Below are 18,023 nucleotides of genomic sequence, written 5' to 3'. Positions count from 1 at the left end.
GCTCATCCAGTTAAGTCTACAACTCCTGCCTATGAGTTTTTTTCCCCTTTCTTGAGATGCAGGCTTTTGATAGTTTCTACAACCTTGACTTGAAGTAATTCCAGGCCTCCTCCGCCTTTAGATCCACAAGTTCTTCAGTCCAATCCACTTCCCTAACTAATTTCCTTAATTTTTTAAAGTTAGCCCTTTTGAAATCAAAAACCCTAGTCACAGATCTATTTTTGTGTATCCTTCCATTTAGTTTGAACTGAATTAGCTCATGATCTCTCGAACCAAGGTTGTCCCCTACAACCATTTCTTCTATGAGGTCCTCACTACTCACCAAAACCAAATCTAAAATGGTATCCCTTCTTGTTGGTTCAGCAACTACTTGGTGAAGGAATCTATCAGCTGTCACATCCAGGAAAATCTGAGCCCTGTTGTTATTACTAGCACTTGTCCTCCAGTCTGTATCTGGGAAGTTAGTCTCCCATGATCACACAATTCCCATTAGTATTTACTTCATTAAAAGCATTAAAGAAGTCTCTATGCATATCCAAATTGGATCCCAGTGGTCTATAGCTCACCCCAAGCACTATCCCAGAGGAGGCTCTAGTAGCTTTCTTCCCCAGTGTGATTTTTTCCCAGACAGACTCTCTTATCCGTTCCATCACTACTTCTTTCTTTACACTCTACCTCATCATTGATATACTTACCAAGAATATAGGACATCTTGGACTCTATTGTTATGCTTATTAGTAACAAGATGGGCGCTGTGAATTGTTTAGCATTGGGATACACAGTCACGCTGGGCCAAATTTAGAGGTGATGCATAAAGTGGTGTAAATTAAACTATCTTACACTACTGTAGGCTTAGCCGTATTCACACCCATTCTACTGATTGTTGAGTTGTTCTGATTTACACACTGAAGAGTCAGAAGAAGGTGTATAATTTTAAAGTTGCCCTCACTCTACTTTTAACACTTAAGAAACCCTTCAGCTATTTTGAGAATCCCATGGAACATTGAAGGACTTGTCAAAGAACTGGCTAGTCCAGTGGTTTTCAGATGACGGGTTGCAACCCAAAACTGGGTCGTGGAATGTAAAACTGGGTCGCGGCAACTCTGGTCAGTGCTGCTGACTGGGCCGTCAAAAGTCCCATCGGTGGAGCTGCCCGTCTAAGGCAGGCTAGTCCCTGCTTGTTCTGACACTGTGCTGTGCCCCAGAAGTTGCCAGCAGCAGGTCTGGCTCCTAGGTGGAGGGGGCCATGGGGCTCCGCACACTGCTTCCACCCTGAGCATGGGCTCTGCACTCCCATTGGCCAGTTCCACAAACCTGGAGCCCCTTCCTGCACCCCAAATCCATCCATCCTCATCCCCAGCCCCACCCCAGAACCTGCACCCCCAGCGCAGAGCCCTGACCCCCTCCCGCACCCCAATCCCCAGCCCTGAGTCCCCCCCAAACCTGGAGCCCTCTCCTGCACCCCAAACTCCTCATCTCTGGCCTCACCCCCATCTTGTCCACTTTCCCCAGGTCCCTTTCTGCAGAACTGTCACTTAGCCAGTCAGTCCCCAGCCTGTAGCAGTCAGTGCATGCGATTCTTCCATCCTAAGTGCAGGACTCTCTACTTCTCCTTGTTGAACCTCGTCAGATTTCTTTTAGCCCAATTCTCCAATTTGTCTAGGTCACTTTGGACCCTATCCCTACCCTCCATCTTATCTACCTCTCCCCCAAGCTTAGTGTCATCCGCGAACTTGCTGAGGGGTGCAATCCATCCCATCATCCAGATCATTAATGAAGTTGTTGAACAAAACTGGCCCCAGGACAGACCCTGGGGCACTCCACTTGATACCGGCTGCCAACTACACATCGAGCCATTGATCACTACCGTTTGAGCCCGATGATCTAATCAGCTTTCTATCCACTTTGTACTCCATTCATCCAATCCATACATTTTTAACTTTCTGGTAAAAATACTGTGGGAGACCATATTTTAAGCTTTGCTAAAGTCAAGATATATCATATCCACCACTTTCCCCATATGCACAGAGCCAGTTATCTCATCATAGAAGGCAATCAGATTGGTCAGGCATGACTTGCTCTTGGTGAATCCATATTGACTGTTCCTGATCACCTTCCTCTCCTCCAAGTGCTTCAAAATGGATTCCTTGAAGATCTGCTCTATGATTTTTCCACCGACGGAAGTGAGGCTGAGCAGTCTGTAGTTTCCCCCAGATTCTCCTTCTTCCCTTTTTTAAAGATGGACACTATATTTGCCTTTTTCCAATCATCCGGGACCTCCCCCGATCGCCATGAGTTTTCAAAGATAATGGCTAATGGGTCTGCAGTCACATCAGTGAACTCCCTCAGCACCCTTGAATGCATTAGATCCGACCCCCATGGACTTGTGCTTGTCCAGCTTTTCTAAATAGTCCTTAACCTGTTCTTTCACACTACATGTTTCTAGATCTAACTTCTACAATTAATTTATTTTATGACTACTTTGTTTTGAGGACCTAGGTTTTTTTAAATGGCTACATATTGTATGTACATTCCTTGCAAATAGATCTTAGCATACTTTGGGTGCTAATGTTACATTGTTTATATAATACTTACTTTTGACATTTACTACCTGTTTTCCCCTCCAGTGAACTTTGTAAATTTCAGAATAGGACTTTATGCTCTGAAGTGCAGTAGAGATCAACTTATTTCTGTTTATTTTAATTTTATTTCTAGGATGCTCATGACTATAGTAAATGGACTGTGTTTGGCTAGAAAGCCAAGTGCAAATTAATGTATTTGGTGGTGGTAGGGGAACAACCCAAAGAAAATGCTGTATTTTGATGTGTGTTTTTTTTTTTAAGAGCCAGAGGACTGTATGTTAAATCTTGAGATTAACTGTTACACTACTAGATTTCTATGCCCTGTGGTGAATTCGGAAACCAGGGATCACGGTGTAATTTTTAGATTCACTCTCTACATAAATACAAGCAAGTGCCTGAAACAAAACTTGCATAGTAATTACATAAAATAGTCACCAAAATGTGGCTGGTTGCTTCCTTTTCCAGGTACCAACTGTTCCTATCCTCCACAATGGCCGTAAGTATTTGTATTAAATCTTGATAGCAATTATTTAGTACTCTGGCAGATAATGTGGATTCCTCACATACCTACATATACAACTATGCTATAGTCACATTGTGTATGCATAATGAATCTGTCCTACTGATCTTATTTTAGTTTGTACTAGGATAAGTTGTTTCTCCACAAGTCAGACAAGTTTCTTGTGCACTGTACAGTACAACTACATTTGCATGAACTTCCTTGAGTTGCTTAAGCAATTAAACAATGAAAAATTGTGCTTATCTGTTGTTCTTCTGTCCCATGCATACTCATCAACAAATCCAAGGCAAGATGGTGATTCTTGCTACTCTTATTATTTAGGAGGTGCTTCTTTTTACAAAAATGGCAGCTAATGCCTGGATTTTATTTAGGCTGGAAGTATTCTGGTAAAAGGTGTTTTTTGTTGTTGTTTTTGTTTTTAAGTGGGTTAGTGTATTTGTACAGAGGAGAACCTGCATATAATTTTAACAAGTTGTAGTTGAGTCTGTTTCTGTAGCTTTATAGTACACCTATGCCCCGTATCCTTCCCTATTGCCCCCCCCCCGCACCCAAGAGTATAAAAGACAGAATGTCCCTGACCACCTTTCACTTGGCAGCAAGACAAACTCAGCAGTGTCTGTCTGTCATCCTGTAATGCCCTGTCATCAAATCAATTTTGTAACTATTAGTAATTACTAGAACTACTGTAGATACACTTTTCTGCCCTGTTTGCAGCCTCATCTTTATTTTATTTCTTTCCTTCTTCTGACTATTAGTTGGTGCCTAGGCACCTTTCTGCTTAATGGCCAAACCTAAGCCCTCCAGTTTCAAGCCATGCCTGTTGTATGACAGAGATATTCCTCTAACCAGTGGACACAGACTGCCTCTTCTGTTTGGGCAAGAGTCACTTTCCAGACTTCAGAGTAGCAGCCGTGTTAGTCTGTATTCGCAAAAAGAAAAGAAGGACTTGTGGCACCTTAGAGACTAACCAATTTATTAGAGCATAAGCTTTCGTGAGCTACAGCTCACTTCCTCAGATGCATATCGTGGACTGTTGGTCTGTGTGCTCATCTATCTTCACTGAGTGGAGCTCACTTTTCCAAATATACTTTTCTAAAGATCTGTCTGCTGGTGCAGTCAATGAAGAAAGTGTCTGATTTGGAAAGACATTTCTCTAATTCAGAAAAGGAACTCTCCCTCCTAAAGATTCACTTTTTCAGTGCCCTTATAAATAGGGACTCTACCCTTGAAGACTTCTATTGCTGGTAATGAGAGAGAGTCTCCAACTACTTTAGTCAGCTGCTCTCTGTTCTCCAGACCAATTTTGGCACTGGCTGGGAGCTCATTGCCAAATTCTGGTACCACCTCCATCACATTAAAGCAAGGCAGATCTGAACTCTGCTTTAAGGGTGACTCATGGCACCAATCCTCTTCTCTGCAATGGGAGAGATCAGAGGTATTAACAGAATGTCATGGACCCTCCTGACTCTTCTAAGTCACAAGTTCAGAGGCCTGATTGCACCGGACAGGCTAGTGGGGCTGATTCTTTGCCTCACCTGGCAGAGCGGAACTTCCAGCACTGAAGCCTTCTACCAGCAAAGACTCCTCACTGGCACATACCAGATCTAGTAACGAGGGTGTGCCTGAATCCTTAATGATACCAGCAGATCTGTTTCTGACTTCTGAGGTTGAGGACCCAGCACCAGCCTCAGTACTGATGCCATTGGCACAGATCTCTCCGGCACCAGAAGAATTTTGGTACTGGTAATCTCCTATCCTACCACTTATAGGTTGGCAATATTTCTAGAATGTATTTACTACTACTCTCTCTTCCTTCCCTGTTCTCTCACTCGCTTTCTAGAGTCAAGCAGAGACCCTTCTCTTAACATCCATTTACTTTCTCCTCGCAGGAATTACTCTAGTGCAGCAACCCCCAGATCACACTCAAAATCACTGCCATCAGATTTTGAGGGCCCTCCACCCAGATTTCCTGACATGCCTTGAAAAACATCATCTTGGGCCTTTTCAGTCTTACCCCTCTAACTTACCACTTTGGCCTTTCTGGGCATTCTGGGGGGCCCTGTCTAGATCTAGGAGTTGCACTCTCATTCTTCCTACAAACCTAGGTTGCCTTCATCAGTTAGGTTCCTGAATAGACCATTCAATGAGGTAGACCTCCCTAGGGAATGATAGAGAGAACAACATGAGGAGGAGGCAGAGGCTCAGGATGTAGAGGTAGAAGATATTGTTGGGCTTTTTAAACATCCAGAAGAGACTTCCCTCAACCCTTTCTCTGAACAATCTGCATTCCTCTGGTAGGGATGTAAATGTTAGCTGGTAAGCATTAGTCTTACCGGTTAACCTGCCTTAACTGTTAAACCCACGGGCCGGCCGGCCCAGCAGCCCTGCACTGGCCAGCCCCAGCGGCTGGAGCAGCCCTTTAATTGGTTAACCATTTAAACAAAATATTTTAATCGTTTAAACAGTTAAATTTTTTTAAACTATATTTACATCCTTATCCTCTGGTGATATCCACTACAATACTATTATCTGACAACTTCAAGTCCTTTCAGGAATTCTAGGAAGGACAGCAGACACAGGACACGCAATTATCTGTGGTACAGGAAAAAGCACATACACTTTGTTCACCATTCTACTTTCCCTGGCAGATTGACAATGTCAATAAATGAAGGAGTTCTAGAGCGCACAAAACACCTTTGGCAAACTCCAGCCTTTACTTTCTGCACTGAAACAATCAGAGAAAACATACCATGTCTCCTTTCCACCACCACGCCACTCTAAGGACGTCTACTTGCATCTGACTCCCAGATCTAGCAGTATCTGCAGCATAGGAGAAATCTGAGAAGACAGGACTACCTAAAACCACTCAAGGACAAAAGATCCCAAGAGACTTTGACCTCTAAGCAGAAAGGCCTGCCTCTCAGTGTCTTCCAACTGTGAATAAGCAGCTATCAAGCCCTAGTCTTTAAATATGACTACAGGACCTGGGACAAAGAGTGTCATCATTCACTGACAAGGTCCCACAGGAAGTGAGGGCTGTCTTGAGATCCATCATTTCAGAGGGAGTTTGAAAGTTAGACAGAACTTTCCGCCAATTAGTCCCGGATGACCCTGATACAGCAGCCTGTTCAGTGGTCCTAGGCTTTGCCAAGAAGAGGGTAGTCCTGGGGATTCCTAAAGAGGTCCAAACAGATATTGAAGACCTTTCCTTCAAAGGGCCAGACCTGTTTAGTTGCTTCACAAATGAGTTGTTACATACCCTAAGGGACTCTAGGGCTACACTGAGATTCTTGGGTATCTGTACACCTGCAACTAGGAGGAAACCTGAGGCCCGGTTCAGACAGAGAACTTCCTCCTGTCAGCAACAGAGGGCTGCTGACTACACTTCTATAGGAAGTCATGCTTCTCCCACATGAGCCCTGTCTTCTTCCTCTACTACCTTCACTGCATTATCTTCCATATGGCAGGTTGAAGTTGAGGAGTTTCTGTCTGCTCTGTTTTTGATTTCTGCCTTTTGCATATCTCTTAAACCTGGGCTGTAATTACTTCAGTTCAATGGGTATAGGAGATTATTACAGAAGGCCACTCCATACCGGTCTAGTCCTTGCCCCATACCCAATCCCTGATCCCTCTTCAGAAATGCATCTTCCAAGAGAAAGCTGAACGAGGAAGTGGGTTCCTTACTACAACCTAGAAGCAACAGAAGTAGTACCCAGATGTTCAGAGGGTAGGGAAGGATTTCTGTTCCCACTACTACTTATTCCCAGAAGAAACTATCAGGTACCTGAAGTGACTACACAAATTCATATGCTGATTTAAATTAAGAATGGTGACACCAGCCTTCATCATATCCTCTCTAGAAGCTCAGATTGGTTTACGCCTCTCAACTTCAGGACACTTATTGTCACACAGCGATTCATCCAGGGTACAGAAAATTTATTCCACCGCATGCAATTTACTCACTCCATCAGTCTGAGAGTGAATGATAAATAATAATCTCACTCCAACAAAATCCATAGAATTTATAGGGGATCTTCTAGATTCTAAGTCAACAAAGGCAAAATCCCTCTAGACAGATTTCAGTCAATCATACCCATCATCTCCAGCTTCAGGTATAATCTTGAAAGAGCAACAAGAAACTCTCAAATTATTGTATCACATGGCATCATGCACTTATGAGATGCCTCTGCGTGGCTGAGGTATGTTTTCCAACCACCAAACTTAACTTATAAGAGTTGGAACCATACAAGTTTCCCTGAACTGGTAGACAAACCCACAGATAGTTGCAAAGGAGTACCATTCTGCACCACAACCTCCCATGGTGATGCTGATTATAGTCCCCTCCCAACCAGCCATGGAGGCATCTATCAAAACCGCCTACAAATTCAAAGCAGTGTAGTCCTGGAGAGAGTTCTTGCTCCATTACAATGTACTCAAACTCTGGGTTATTCAGCTAGCTTCCAGAGTTTTCCACCATTCTTGAAAAGAACAGTGGAGATCCTGACAGATAATGTCTCCATTGTAGTATAACAATAGCTGTGTGAGTGCGTGTGTGTGTGTGCAAATGTTGCCATGTTCACAGGATAACTCCCATGATTCTTCACCTACTAGGAGCAAACAGCTATCTGGCAGATTACTTCAGCAGAAAGTATTCAGCCAGCCATGAGTGGTGACTAATAGATTCCATTCTCAAGCTTTTATTCCACAGATAGGGCTCCCTGTGATAGATCTATTTTTGCCACCTGCAAGAACAAAAAATTTGTCTTCTGCTTCAGAGAATTTACCATGCCAGAGTCCCTCCACAATGCTTCTCATCCCTTTTTCTGTTTTAATTCCAGTCACTCTAATACACAAGCTCATAAGACCTCTGTTTCTCCAATCTGCAGGATTTACTGTCAAGGCCAAATTATCCATCCATGTCTCCATCCCTGTACCTGTTTGGAAGTTGGCTGAATGAGCCCACAGAGAGGCTGTCTTGGACTTGTAGAACAATCCCTGACACAAAGAAGGAAACCCTTTACAAGATCAGTCTACTGATGAAAGTGGAAGAGATCTTGTATCTGGCTTCACAACAAGGTCTGGATCCATTGCAAACTTCTGTTCCCAAGATTCTGGATTGCATCCTCCACCTCAGGCTACAGGGCCTCACCATCCGCTCCATTAGAGTCCATTTAGCTGCCGTTTCAGCCGGTCGCCTTCACATTCAGAATTCTATGTTCTTTCATCCCACTGTTTAAAAATTTCTTTAAAAAATGGTTCACACCTGTCATTCCATTAAATAGCCTTTCCCATCCTTGGAACTTAAAATAGTTCTTACGGAACATCCCCACCGCATTTAACCCTTATCCAAATGCTTTCTTTCCGTTAGGGAGAGCTTTAGAATGTTAAACCATTTCTTCCCAGAGATTATCCAAGTGGATCAATCTGTTACTAACTAGCAGATATACACCTTCCTTCAACAGTCAGGGCTCCCTTTCAACAACAGCCTTGGAAACCTCTTTAGCATACCTATGAAATATTCCTGTATCGGACATCTGCAGGATAGCTACTTACAGCTCAGTAACATACTGTTACTAAATGTTATGCCCTGGATTTGGAGACTAGATCAGATTCCAAATTAGTAGATCAATTCTGCAATCGTTATTTAGCTAGCTGTAGATAAAGACTCCTTAGACCCTCCTCCTATTAATCTGGGAACTAATAGCTAGTTATCATAAGGAGGGGATCTACATGGATAAAGACTCAGTCTTACTTTACGGTAACTGGTTCTTTGAACTATTTTGTCGGTGTGGCATCCGCAACCTGCACTCCATTCCTGTTCCTTCCGAATCCATCTTTACTGGGTTTCTGAATTAGCAAGGGAACTGAAATTGTGAGGGCTGCTTTGCTCTGTATACCCAAGGTGAATGGGGCATGAGGGTATGCAGGGTACAGGCACAGCCCCAGCGAATACATGTAGAATAAGTAGGATCCACACAAACAAAATATTTTGAACCACACTTGTAATTTAAATAACTATTTTGTATGTCACTCTCCACTCCTATGCTTTACAGGAACTTATTTTGATCAATTATTCTTCATACTTTCATCTCCTCCTCTGCCCATCTATCTATGCCAAGAAAGGAAGTTGCAACTTTTATTTCATGTTTTAAATCCTGCTAAATAAAAATTTAAAAGAAGCAAATCAGAAAGAGAAACTTGCATTAGAGTAACATATGTTCCAAAATACCTAGTATCTATAAACACTGCAGTGTTTCTTTAAGCCTATGAAATGGTTGCTCTATTTGTTTTGTTTTTTTTCAGTACTTTTAAATAGGGTAACTACTGAAATTCTAAGTAAATGTATAGGAATTCTTCTTTGTTACTAACTGTAAGAATTAAATGTTACTGCTTAGATCCACTTAGTCTACTAAAACTCTCAATTAAATCTGGAAAAAATACAGATGTTGGCTCCAAGGCAAGGCATGTGTGCATGACAAATCCAGAGGTATTTAAGTCTCTTTCCATTAAAAAAAAAAAAAAAAAAAAAAAAAGGGCAGGGTAAAGGTGTCACTAGACTTAAAACAAATCTGTTACTTGTAAAGCATAACTTCAGTGAACTTTTACAATTTTATGGGCTTGTTGATTTGTCGGGGCAGCATGACAGAGAAATATTTAGTAAACGGCTTCTCAAGGTGAGTGTCTAACATATTCTGGATATAAGCCTAGTGTTTTTAGTCATGCAAGCAGCTAACCTCTGGTTATGCTTTTCTTTTCCCTGTAGGGGGATGCCCGAAGTCTTCTAGTCTCGGAAAATGTAAGCATTGGCCAAAAATTGGACTTCTCAGACACAATGGTACAACAGAAGTTGGATGAAATAAAGGACCAAATCAAACGTGAAATAAGGAAGGAACTTAAAATCAAGGAAGGAGCAGAGAATCTGAGAAAGGTCACAACAGATAAAAAAAACTTGGCTTATGTGGACAACATTTTGAAAAAATCAAACAAGAAATTGGAAGAATTGCATCATAAATTACAGGAATTAAATGCGCACATTGTTGTAACAGATCCAGAAGATGTTACAGGTATAATACAATACTAAAAACTATTATTTTTTTCTCATAGCTTAGACATTTTGTACTTTTATTTACATTGATTTATTTTAAATGAAATCCTCTAATTATAAAGAATTGCTATTGCAACCGGGGTATCAATAGTTTTTTAAAGAATTACCAACCTACATTTATATTTGCCTCACATAATAATTGGAATAGTTTTAGATTCCTTAAGTAAGTTTTAAACTGTAGTCTTTCAGAGGACTGGTGGTCCGCAGAGCAATTGCTTGTGGTCAGGAGACCACTGGCTAGTCATGTAGTGCTTGCAATTACTTCCAGTTACTAAAGTGCTTAAGATGACTGCCAAAATTATAAAAATAATTTCCTAATATTGCTTTTCCATGTAGTTTCCCCAAGGAATGTTATGTGATTGCAAATGGGTGGGAAAGTGGTACATGAGAGGTGTTTTGTGATTTACATTATGAAAAGGTTTCTGAACCCCTTGCCTTAATAGTTTGAAACTAAAATACTAGTTCTTATTCTGTTCGTTGGCTAACTTACAGTAAAAATGGCTGTTTATCATAATAATTTGAATAAATCTTAGGGATTTTACATATGTGGAAGCTGTCATTAACTGATATTTTAAACTACATTATACTCTAACTTGTATTTTCTGTGAAAGTGCAGGGAGTTGGTATTAATTTTGAAAAATATCAAACTTGGCATTTCAAAATGGAATGTTTTGAAAGTAAACATTCAAACAAATGCCTTTTTCAGTATTGTGAAATGACTTGGATAAGGACAGTATGGTGATTTGACATTAAAATATTGCTAATATGAGTCTGTATAAATATACACATGCCATTGAGGGTGTCTGTTAAGTAACTGTCAACTCTTGAGAAGTTTGGGCAACAGAATAAAAAGAACATATCAATCTTGTTTTAAAGTAGAGGATGCAGTGAGAGTCTTGAAACATACTGGCAGGTGATTTCAGTTTACTCACGATATCTGAGAATATGGCATGCTGCCAAAGTGCTGAGTTACCCTTGTTAGGCTTGCATAGAGTTCAGTGCATTTTATTATTGGTCTTCCTGCAAGATGCACTCTAACCAAAGAAGGCTGGATGAGAATTACTTTGGAATCTGTGAGGCAGAGGGGTTGCTTCAGGGTGGTTATAAGTATGCTTCAGGGCGAAATGGAAATGTGTACATTTTATGTACGTCTTCTACATGTCACATATATTTAAAAACATATATGTAATTTCTCTCATGAGTTAAGACGTGCAATAATCAAGTAACAGAGCATTGCAGAGAACTGAAGTGGCTGATGATGAGGTGAAGAAATAGATACCTAGATTGCAAGTGGATTCTTGTTTAAAAATCTGTACAGACATAAATTTGGAGGCTTTTTTAAATAGAATGACTTCAGAAGCGGGTGAGTGGAGATATTTGTCACATCCCACTTTCTCTCTTAAATGAAACACTTTAAGAGGGGTCATGTTTTTGAGATTTCCAGTGCTATTTGTCTACAAGAAGAATCATTATATGTATTACAATAGCATCCAAGATTGGGGTCTCATTTTGCTGGATGCTGTACACAAATCAGTCGCTGCAGGTTTTACTCTGCAGTTGGTATTTGAAGGGCGCACTATTGGTTTTAAATTTAATTTTTTTAAAAAAAATCAAGGTTTTGAAAGAGCCCTTTTAAATAGTATGTTTTGACTTCAAAAAGTCTTTATTTATTTTTTTTTTTTAGTTTTTCTGCTTCTTTGTTGCTCTTGAACATGACAAATACCTTCCCCATCCCTTATTGAATAGCAACAACACTAAACAAACTGGGACCAGTCCCTTCTGTCTCCATTCCCCTTCTTTTCTCTCTTTGCACTCGCTTGCTAGCTTTTTGGTTTTAGTTTCAGCTTCTCTAGGACCAAGTGGCTTTTAGTTGGTAGTAAACATCTTCCATAGGGCCTGGGAAAGAATATGCATACAGCTCTGCCGCAAGAGGAGTTCACCAGTGATGTTTACTAGTGTGTGATTCGGGAAGAATTTAGCAAGAATTTTTAATGAATCTGTAAACTCAGGGGTTGTACCGTATGACTGGAGAATTGCTAACATAGTTCCTATTTTTAAGAAAGGATCCGGGTAACTACAGGCCTGTTAATTTGACATTTGTAGTATGCAAGGTCTTGGAAAAAATTTTGAAGGAGAAAGTAGTTAAGGACATTGAGATCAATGGTAATTGGGACAAAATACAACATGGTTTTACAAAAGGTAGATCTTGCCAAACCAACCTGATCTCCTTCTTTGAGAAGGTAACAGATTTATTAGACAAAGGAAATGCAGTGGATCTAATTTACCTTGATTTCAGTAAGGCATCTGATACGGTTCCACATGGGGAATTATTAGCCAAATTGGAAAAGATGGGGATCAATATGAAAATTGAAAGGTTGATAAGGAACTGGTTAAAGGGGAGACTACAGCGGGTCATACTGAAAGGTGAACTGTCAGGCTGGAAGGAGGTTACTAGTGGAGTTCCTCAGAGACTGGTTTTGGGACCAGTCTTATTTAACCTTTTTATTACTGACCTTGGCAGAAAAAGTAGGAATGTGCTAATAAAGTTTGCGGATGACACGAAGCTGGGAGGTATTGCCAGTACAGAGAGGGACCGGGATATCCTACAGGAAGATCTGGATGACCTTGTAAACTGGAGTAATAGTAAAAGGATGAAATTTAATAGTGAAAAGTGCAAGGTCGCACATTTAGGGATTAATAACAAGAATTTTTGTTATAAACTGGGGGCGCATGACTTGGAAGTAACAGAGGAGGAGAAGGACCTCGGAGTATTGGTTGATCACAGGATGACTATGAGCCGCCAATGTGATATGGCCGTGAAAAAAGCTAATGCGGTCTTGGGATACATCAGGTGAGGTATTTCCAGTAGGGATAAGGAGGTGTTAATACTGTTATACAAGGCACTGGTGAGACCTCATCTGGAATATTGTGTGCAGTTCTGGTCTCCCATGTCTAAGAACGATGAATTCAAACTGGAACAGGTACAGAGAAGGGCTGCTAGGATGATCCGAGGAATGGAAAACCGGTCTTACGAAAGGAGACTCAAAGAGCTTGGCTTCTTTAGCAGAAGCAAAAGAAGGCTGAGGGGAGATATGATTGCTCTCTAGAAATATATCAGAGGGATAAATACCAGGAAGGGAGAGGAATTATTTAAGATCAGTACCAATGTGGACACAAGAACAAATGGATATAAACTGGCCGTCAGGAAGTTTAGACTTGAAATTAGACTAACATTTCTAACCATCAGGGGAGTGAAGTTCTGGAATAACCTTCCAAAGGGAGCAGTGGAGGCAAAAGACATATCTGGTTTCAAGACTAAGCTTGATAAGTTTATGGAGTATGATGAGAGAGCTTAATTTTCGCAATTAATTAATCTTTGACTGCTAGCGATTAATATGCCCAATGGCCTATGATGGGACACTGGATAGGGTGGGATCTGAGTTACTACAGAGAATTCTTTCCTGGGTGTCTGGCTGGTGAGTCTGACTCACATGCTCAGGGTTTAGCTGATCACCATATTTGGGATCGGGAAGAAATTTTCCTCCAGGGAAGATTGGCAGAGGCCCTGCGGGTTTTTCGCCTTCCTCTGCAGCGTGGGGCACGGGTCACTTGCTGGAGGATTCTCTGCACCTTGAAGTCTTTAAACCATGATTTGAGGACTTCAGTAGCTCAGACATAGGTCAGGGGTTTGTTACAGGAGTGGGTGGGTGAGATTCTGTGGCCTGCGTCGTGCAGGAGGTCAGACTAAAAGATCAGAATGGTCCCTTCTGACCTTAAAGTCTGAGTCTATGAAGTGCAACTGACCATCAACAAAACAGTGTAGCTCATGAGCTGGGTCAGAAGAACCAGGGCAAAGAGTCTGACTCTTCCTTTGATCCCTTCCTGAGAAGGCCAGAGTTATCCAGCAGAGGCTTCCCCATACCTCTTGCTAACAAGTGGCAGTTCCAAAACTATTTGGGCCCTCTTTGTCTTCCATACTGGAGCTTTAAAGTAAAAGACAAAGGAGATGACTCTTCTTTTTTTCCAGCATGAGCCCAGGGAGACTGTGTCCTCGGGTTGCTGCTCTGAAGGTTCTTGCCACAACTACCAACCACAAGATTAATAGGTGTCTGCTTTTACTTGGTGTTAATCTCGCTATTTACTCAGTGCTATTTCTGAATTTTCTTTCTTATTTAATTGCTGTTTTTAAGTCCATACAGAGCTTTTACAGTCTTGATTTTAGTGATTATTTCAATATTGTCCTATCAAAGTAGGTCATTTTTATATTTTGACAATTACAAATATAGAGTAAATTCCTTGTATCTAGGGGTATGTCTGCATATTTAAGTCTCCTCGAGGAGACTGGGGGAAGGAAATGTTTCTTATGAATTCAATGTATATATCTTCTTGTTCTTAGCTCTAGTTCATATCAGTTATTCCTGTGGAAGCCTTAAATTCTTTAACAACATATTTTACAACCTTTCTGAAGACTAGAAACCTTAAGAATCTTTTGTTAGTGTTTAAGTTGATCATTGAGGAAGAACTTAGAACTAACTTTTATTTATTTTTATAAAATAACTTTTTATTTTATTTTTCTTGTATGCCATTTGCCCTTGTAATTTAAATTAATTTTCTCTGAGCTCCTTCCACATTAATACAGCTGTTAATTCACAGGAACAACCTCCTGCTATCAGTAAATTTCCTTTCTGAAGACTGAGAATCTGATGTGCAGATACAACCTCTTTTGATAATGGATGCACATGGACTAGGTGGTATGCTGGGTTAATGTTAAATTCCTGGCTTTGGTCATAAATTTGTGTTAGTGAGCATCTGTCCATTGCAAAATCAAACTGGTAATCTTTGTCTGAAAGTGTAGCGAAGCGATGACTTACCGGCACAGCGCCTCCTGCTTGTTGTCTTGGGAATTAGCTCTCCAACACACAGAGCGCCTCCTACTGGCCGGTGTCTCGCCTGCCGCTGGCCCACATATCCCTCCCGGACCCTGGTGCCTCTTACCCTGGGGTTCTGCCCTCTGTAGTACCCCCGCTCTGGGTCTCCCCTCCCAGGAGAACCCCAAACCCTCTCACCCACCTTGCCTCAGTGGCTACTGCCAGTCTTCATCTAATCCCCTCTCACTGGGGCAAACTGCAGTCTGTCATGGCAACTCATCACTGACAGGGTGGTTGGACCAGCTGCCTCTGCCTAACCTCGGGCTGCACCTCTGCAACCCCAGTGCCTGTAGCCTGGGGCTTTGCCAGGCTGGAGTGCCCTAGCTCCTCCTGCCTTTCCCCAGCACTGCTCTACTCCAGTACCCTGAGCTCCCAGGCTGGAGAGAGACTGACCCAGCTCCTCCCTGAGCCCTTATAACGAGGCTGGATGTGGCCCCAGCTGTGGCTGCTTCCCCAATCAGCCTAGCCTTTTTTCTAGGAGTGGGGTAACTGCCCTGCTACACAAAGGCTCAGATGTATGAACTTTAATATCTATTGAGAGGTAGCTAGACTGTGAAGATCACCACCTTTTTATATTCAGAGGGCTGACTCACTCTCTGTCCTGGATCAAAGGTGTTCTCTCTGCAGTTTTCAAGGAATGCCGATTGTCCAGTTTCTCATCTGGCCTCTTTAAAGGTGCTCACTACCAATCCCAAAATTAATAATCTTTGAGGATGCTGGGAATCTTTACATCAGATAGCATCTGCTATTCTTAGTTCATTTCAGACTGCAGGGTTATATGGAAACTTATTCTTGGCACAGAAGCTTAGGAGCCACTGTGAGTTCTGCAATAACCATTTGCTAGATGGTGGGGACATCCCACCTTGCACATGGTTGGTAGGGAACTCCCAGTAGTTGCTTAGTTATAGATTAAACTACAGGTTACAACTTTTTCCTGCCCAGTGTTCATGCATTTGGGGGACAGTTGTCCCTTGCCTTTCAGAATATGGGGAGAAGACACCCGGAGATTTGGTGACATGATCTCAAACTGGCCTTGTGAGAGAAGACTTAACAGTTGTGAAAATAGCATTCGCTATGGTCACCATGATCTCTTTGTGGATCTTCAGTCGTGTTTGTGGGTCAGTAAAGTCAAACTCTCCTTTACTTGCTGGATTCAGGGCTCTAGACGTAACTTCCATAGTCCTACTTAAGGATAAAAGAACTGGGTTTTTGCAGGTCAGATTTAGGGTATGTTGATTAAGTGATGTATGGATGACTGCACAGTATCGAAATGCAGTGTGATTCATTAGATAGCGCTGGGACTGGAACTCTGGAAACCCTGGGTTCTTTCTCTGTCTCCGATTTGCTGTGGTAATTTGGGAAAGTCATTTACCTCTTCTTGCATGTTTTCTTATCTATAAAATGGCTGTAAAGATAATCTTTGTAAAGCTTGTCAGGATTTACAGAGGGAAGATGCTATGCAAATGTTATATGGACTCTTATTATGGCACAGTATCTAGCTGTAGCCAGTACTACTATTTATTAGGGCTGTCAAGTGATTAAAAAAATTATCGCACTGTTAGACAATAATGGAATACCATTTATTTAAATATTTGGATATTTTCTACATTTTCAAATATATTGATTTCAATTACAACGCAGGATACAAAGTGTACAGTACTCATTTTATATTTACTTTTTATTACAACCTAGTAAAGCACTTAGTGCAATCTCCTTACTATGAAAGTTGAACTTACAAATGTAGAATTATGTACAAAAAATAACTGCATTCAAAAATAAAACAATGTAAAACTTTAGAACTTACAAGTCCACTCAGTCCTACTTCAGCCAGTCGCTCAGACAAATAAGTTTGGTTACAATTTGCAGGAGATAATGCTGCCCATGTCTTTGTTTACAATGTCACCTGAAAGTGAGAACAGGCTTTCGCATGGCACTGTTGTAGCCAGCATAGCAAGATATTTACGTGCCAGATGTGCTAAAGATTCATATGTCCCTTCATGCTTCAACCACCATTCCAGAAGACACGTGTGTGTCCATGCTGATGACAGCGTCTGCTCGATAACTATCAAAAGCAGAGCAGACTGATGCATATTTATTTTCATCATCTGAGTCAGATGCCACCAGCAGAAGGTTGATGTTCTTTGATGGTTTGGGTTCTGTATTTTCCACATCAGAGTGTTGCTCTTTTAAGACATCTGAAAGCATTCTCCATACCTCGTCCATCTCAGATTTTGGAAGGCACTTCAGATTCTTAAACCTTGGGTTGAGTGCTGTGTCTATCCTTAGAAATCTCACATTGGTACCTTCTTTGCATTCTGTCAAATCTGTTCTGAAAGTGTTCTTGAAATGAACATGTGCTGGGTAATCATCAGAGAAAAACATCCAAAATATTTAATAAATTTCAATTGGTATTCTATTGTTTATCAGTACGATTAATTTTTTTAATCACAGTTCATTTTTTGAGTTAATCGCATGAGTTAACTGCGATTAATCGACAGCCATACTTTTTATGAACATCAGATTCATAGTTTATTTTTTTTTACACACACAAATACTTGAGGCCATAACTGTTACAAATTAAATTGCTAATAAATCTAATTTCAGAAATGTATATGAATCATAAAAGGTCTTTTGTTGGTGCTTTGGCTAGAGGTCTACGTCTTAATGCCATCAGAAATTATTTTCAGCAGCCACTTCAAGAGGAGGATTAGATGAGGAATTGGCATTAAACCTCCGTCATTAAGCACAGATTGCTCAAAAAGCTGTAGTATTGAATCTACCATTAGGTTCAGCATATTTTCTCTGATAATTCAAAGGTAATAGCTTTTGCCACAACATAAAATAGTTTTGTTTTTTTTTGTTATAGAATTGCTGGTGTATCTAGCCTT

At 41.1% G+C, this 18,023-nt stretch overlaps 1 protein-coding gene across 3 annotated transcripts in view; it reads left to right on the top strand.

The window, feature by feature from the left end:
• The window catches only part of PKN2 (protein kinase N2), a 136,019-nt gene that overhangs the window by 44,775 nt on the left and 73,221 nt on the right, over window positions 1-18,023 (top strand). For all 3 annotated transcript variants that reach the window (XM_084637105.1, XM_084637104.1, XM_084637103.1), the window contains exon 2: window positions 9,866-10,166. In XM_084637105.1, coding sequence (XP_084493231.1) covers window positions 9,866-10,166 — 301 coding nt within the window. The remainder of the gene's footprint in view (window positions 1-9,865; window positions 10,167-18,023) is intronic.

The sequence above is a fragment of the Lepidochelys olivacea genome (assembly GCF_965140295.1).
Source record: "Lepidochelys olivacea isolate rLepOli2 genome assembly, chromosome: 8".
Classification (NCBI taxonomy): Eukaryota; Metazoa; Chordata; order Testudines; family Cheloniidae; genus Lepidochelys; species Lepidochelys olivacea.
This window is presented reverse-complemented; position numbering and strand designations above follow the sequence as displayed.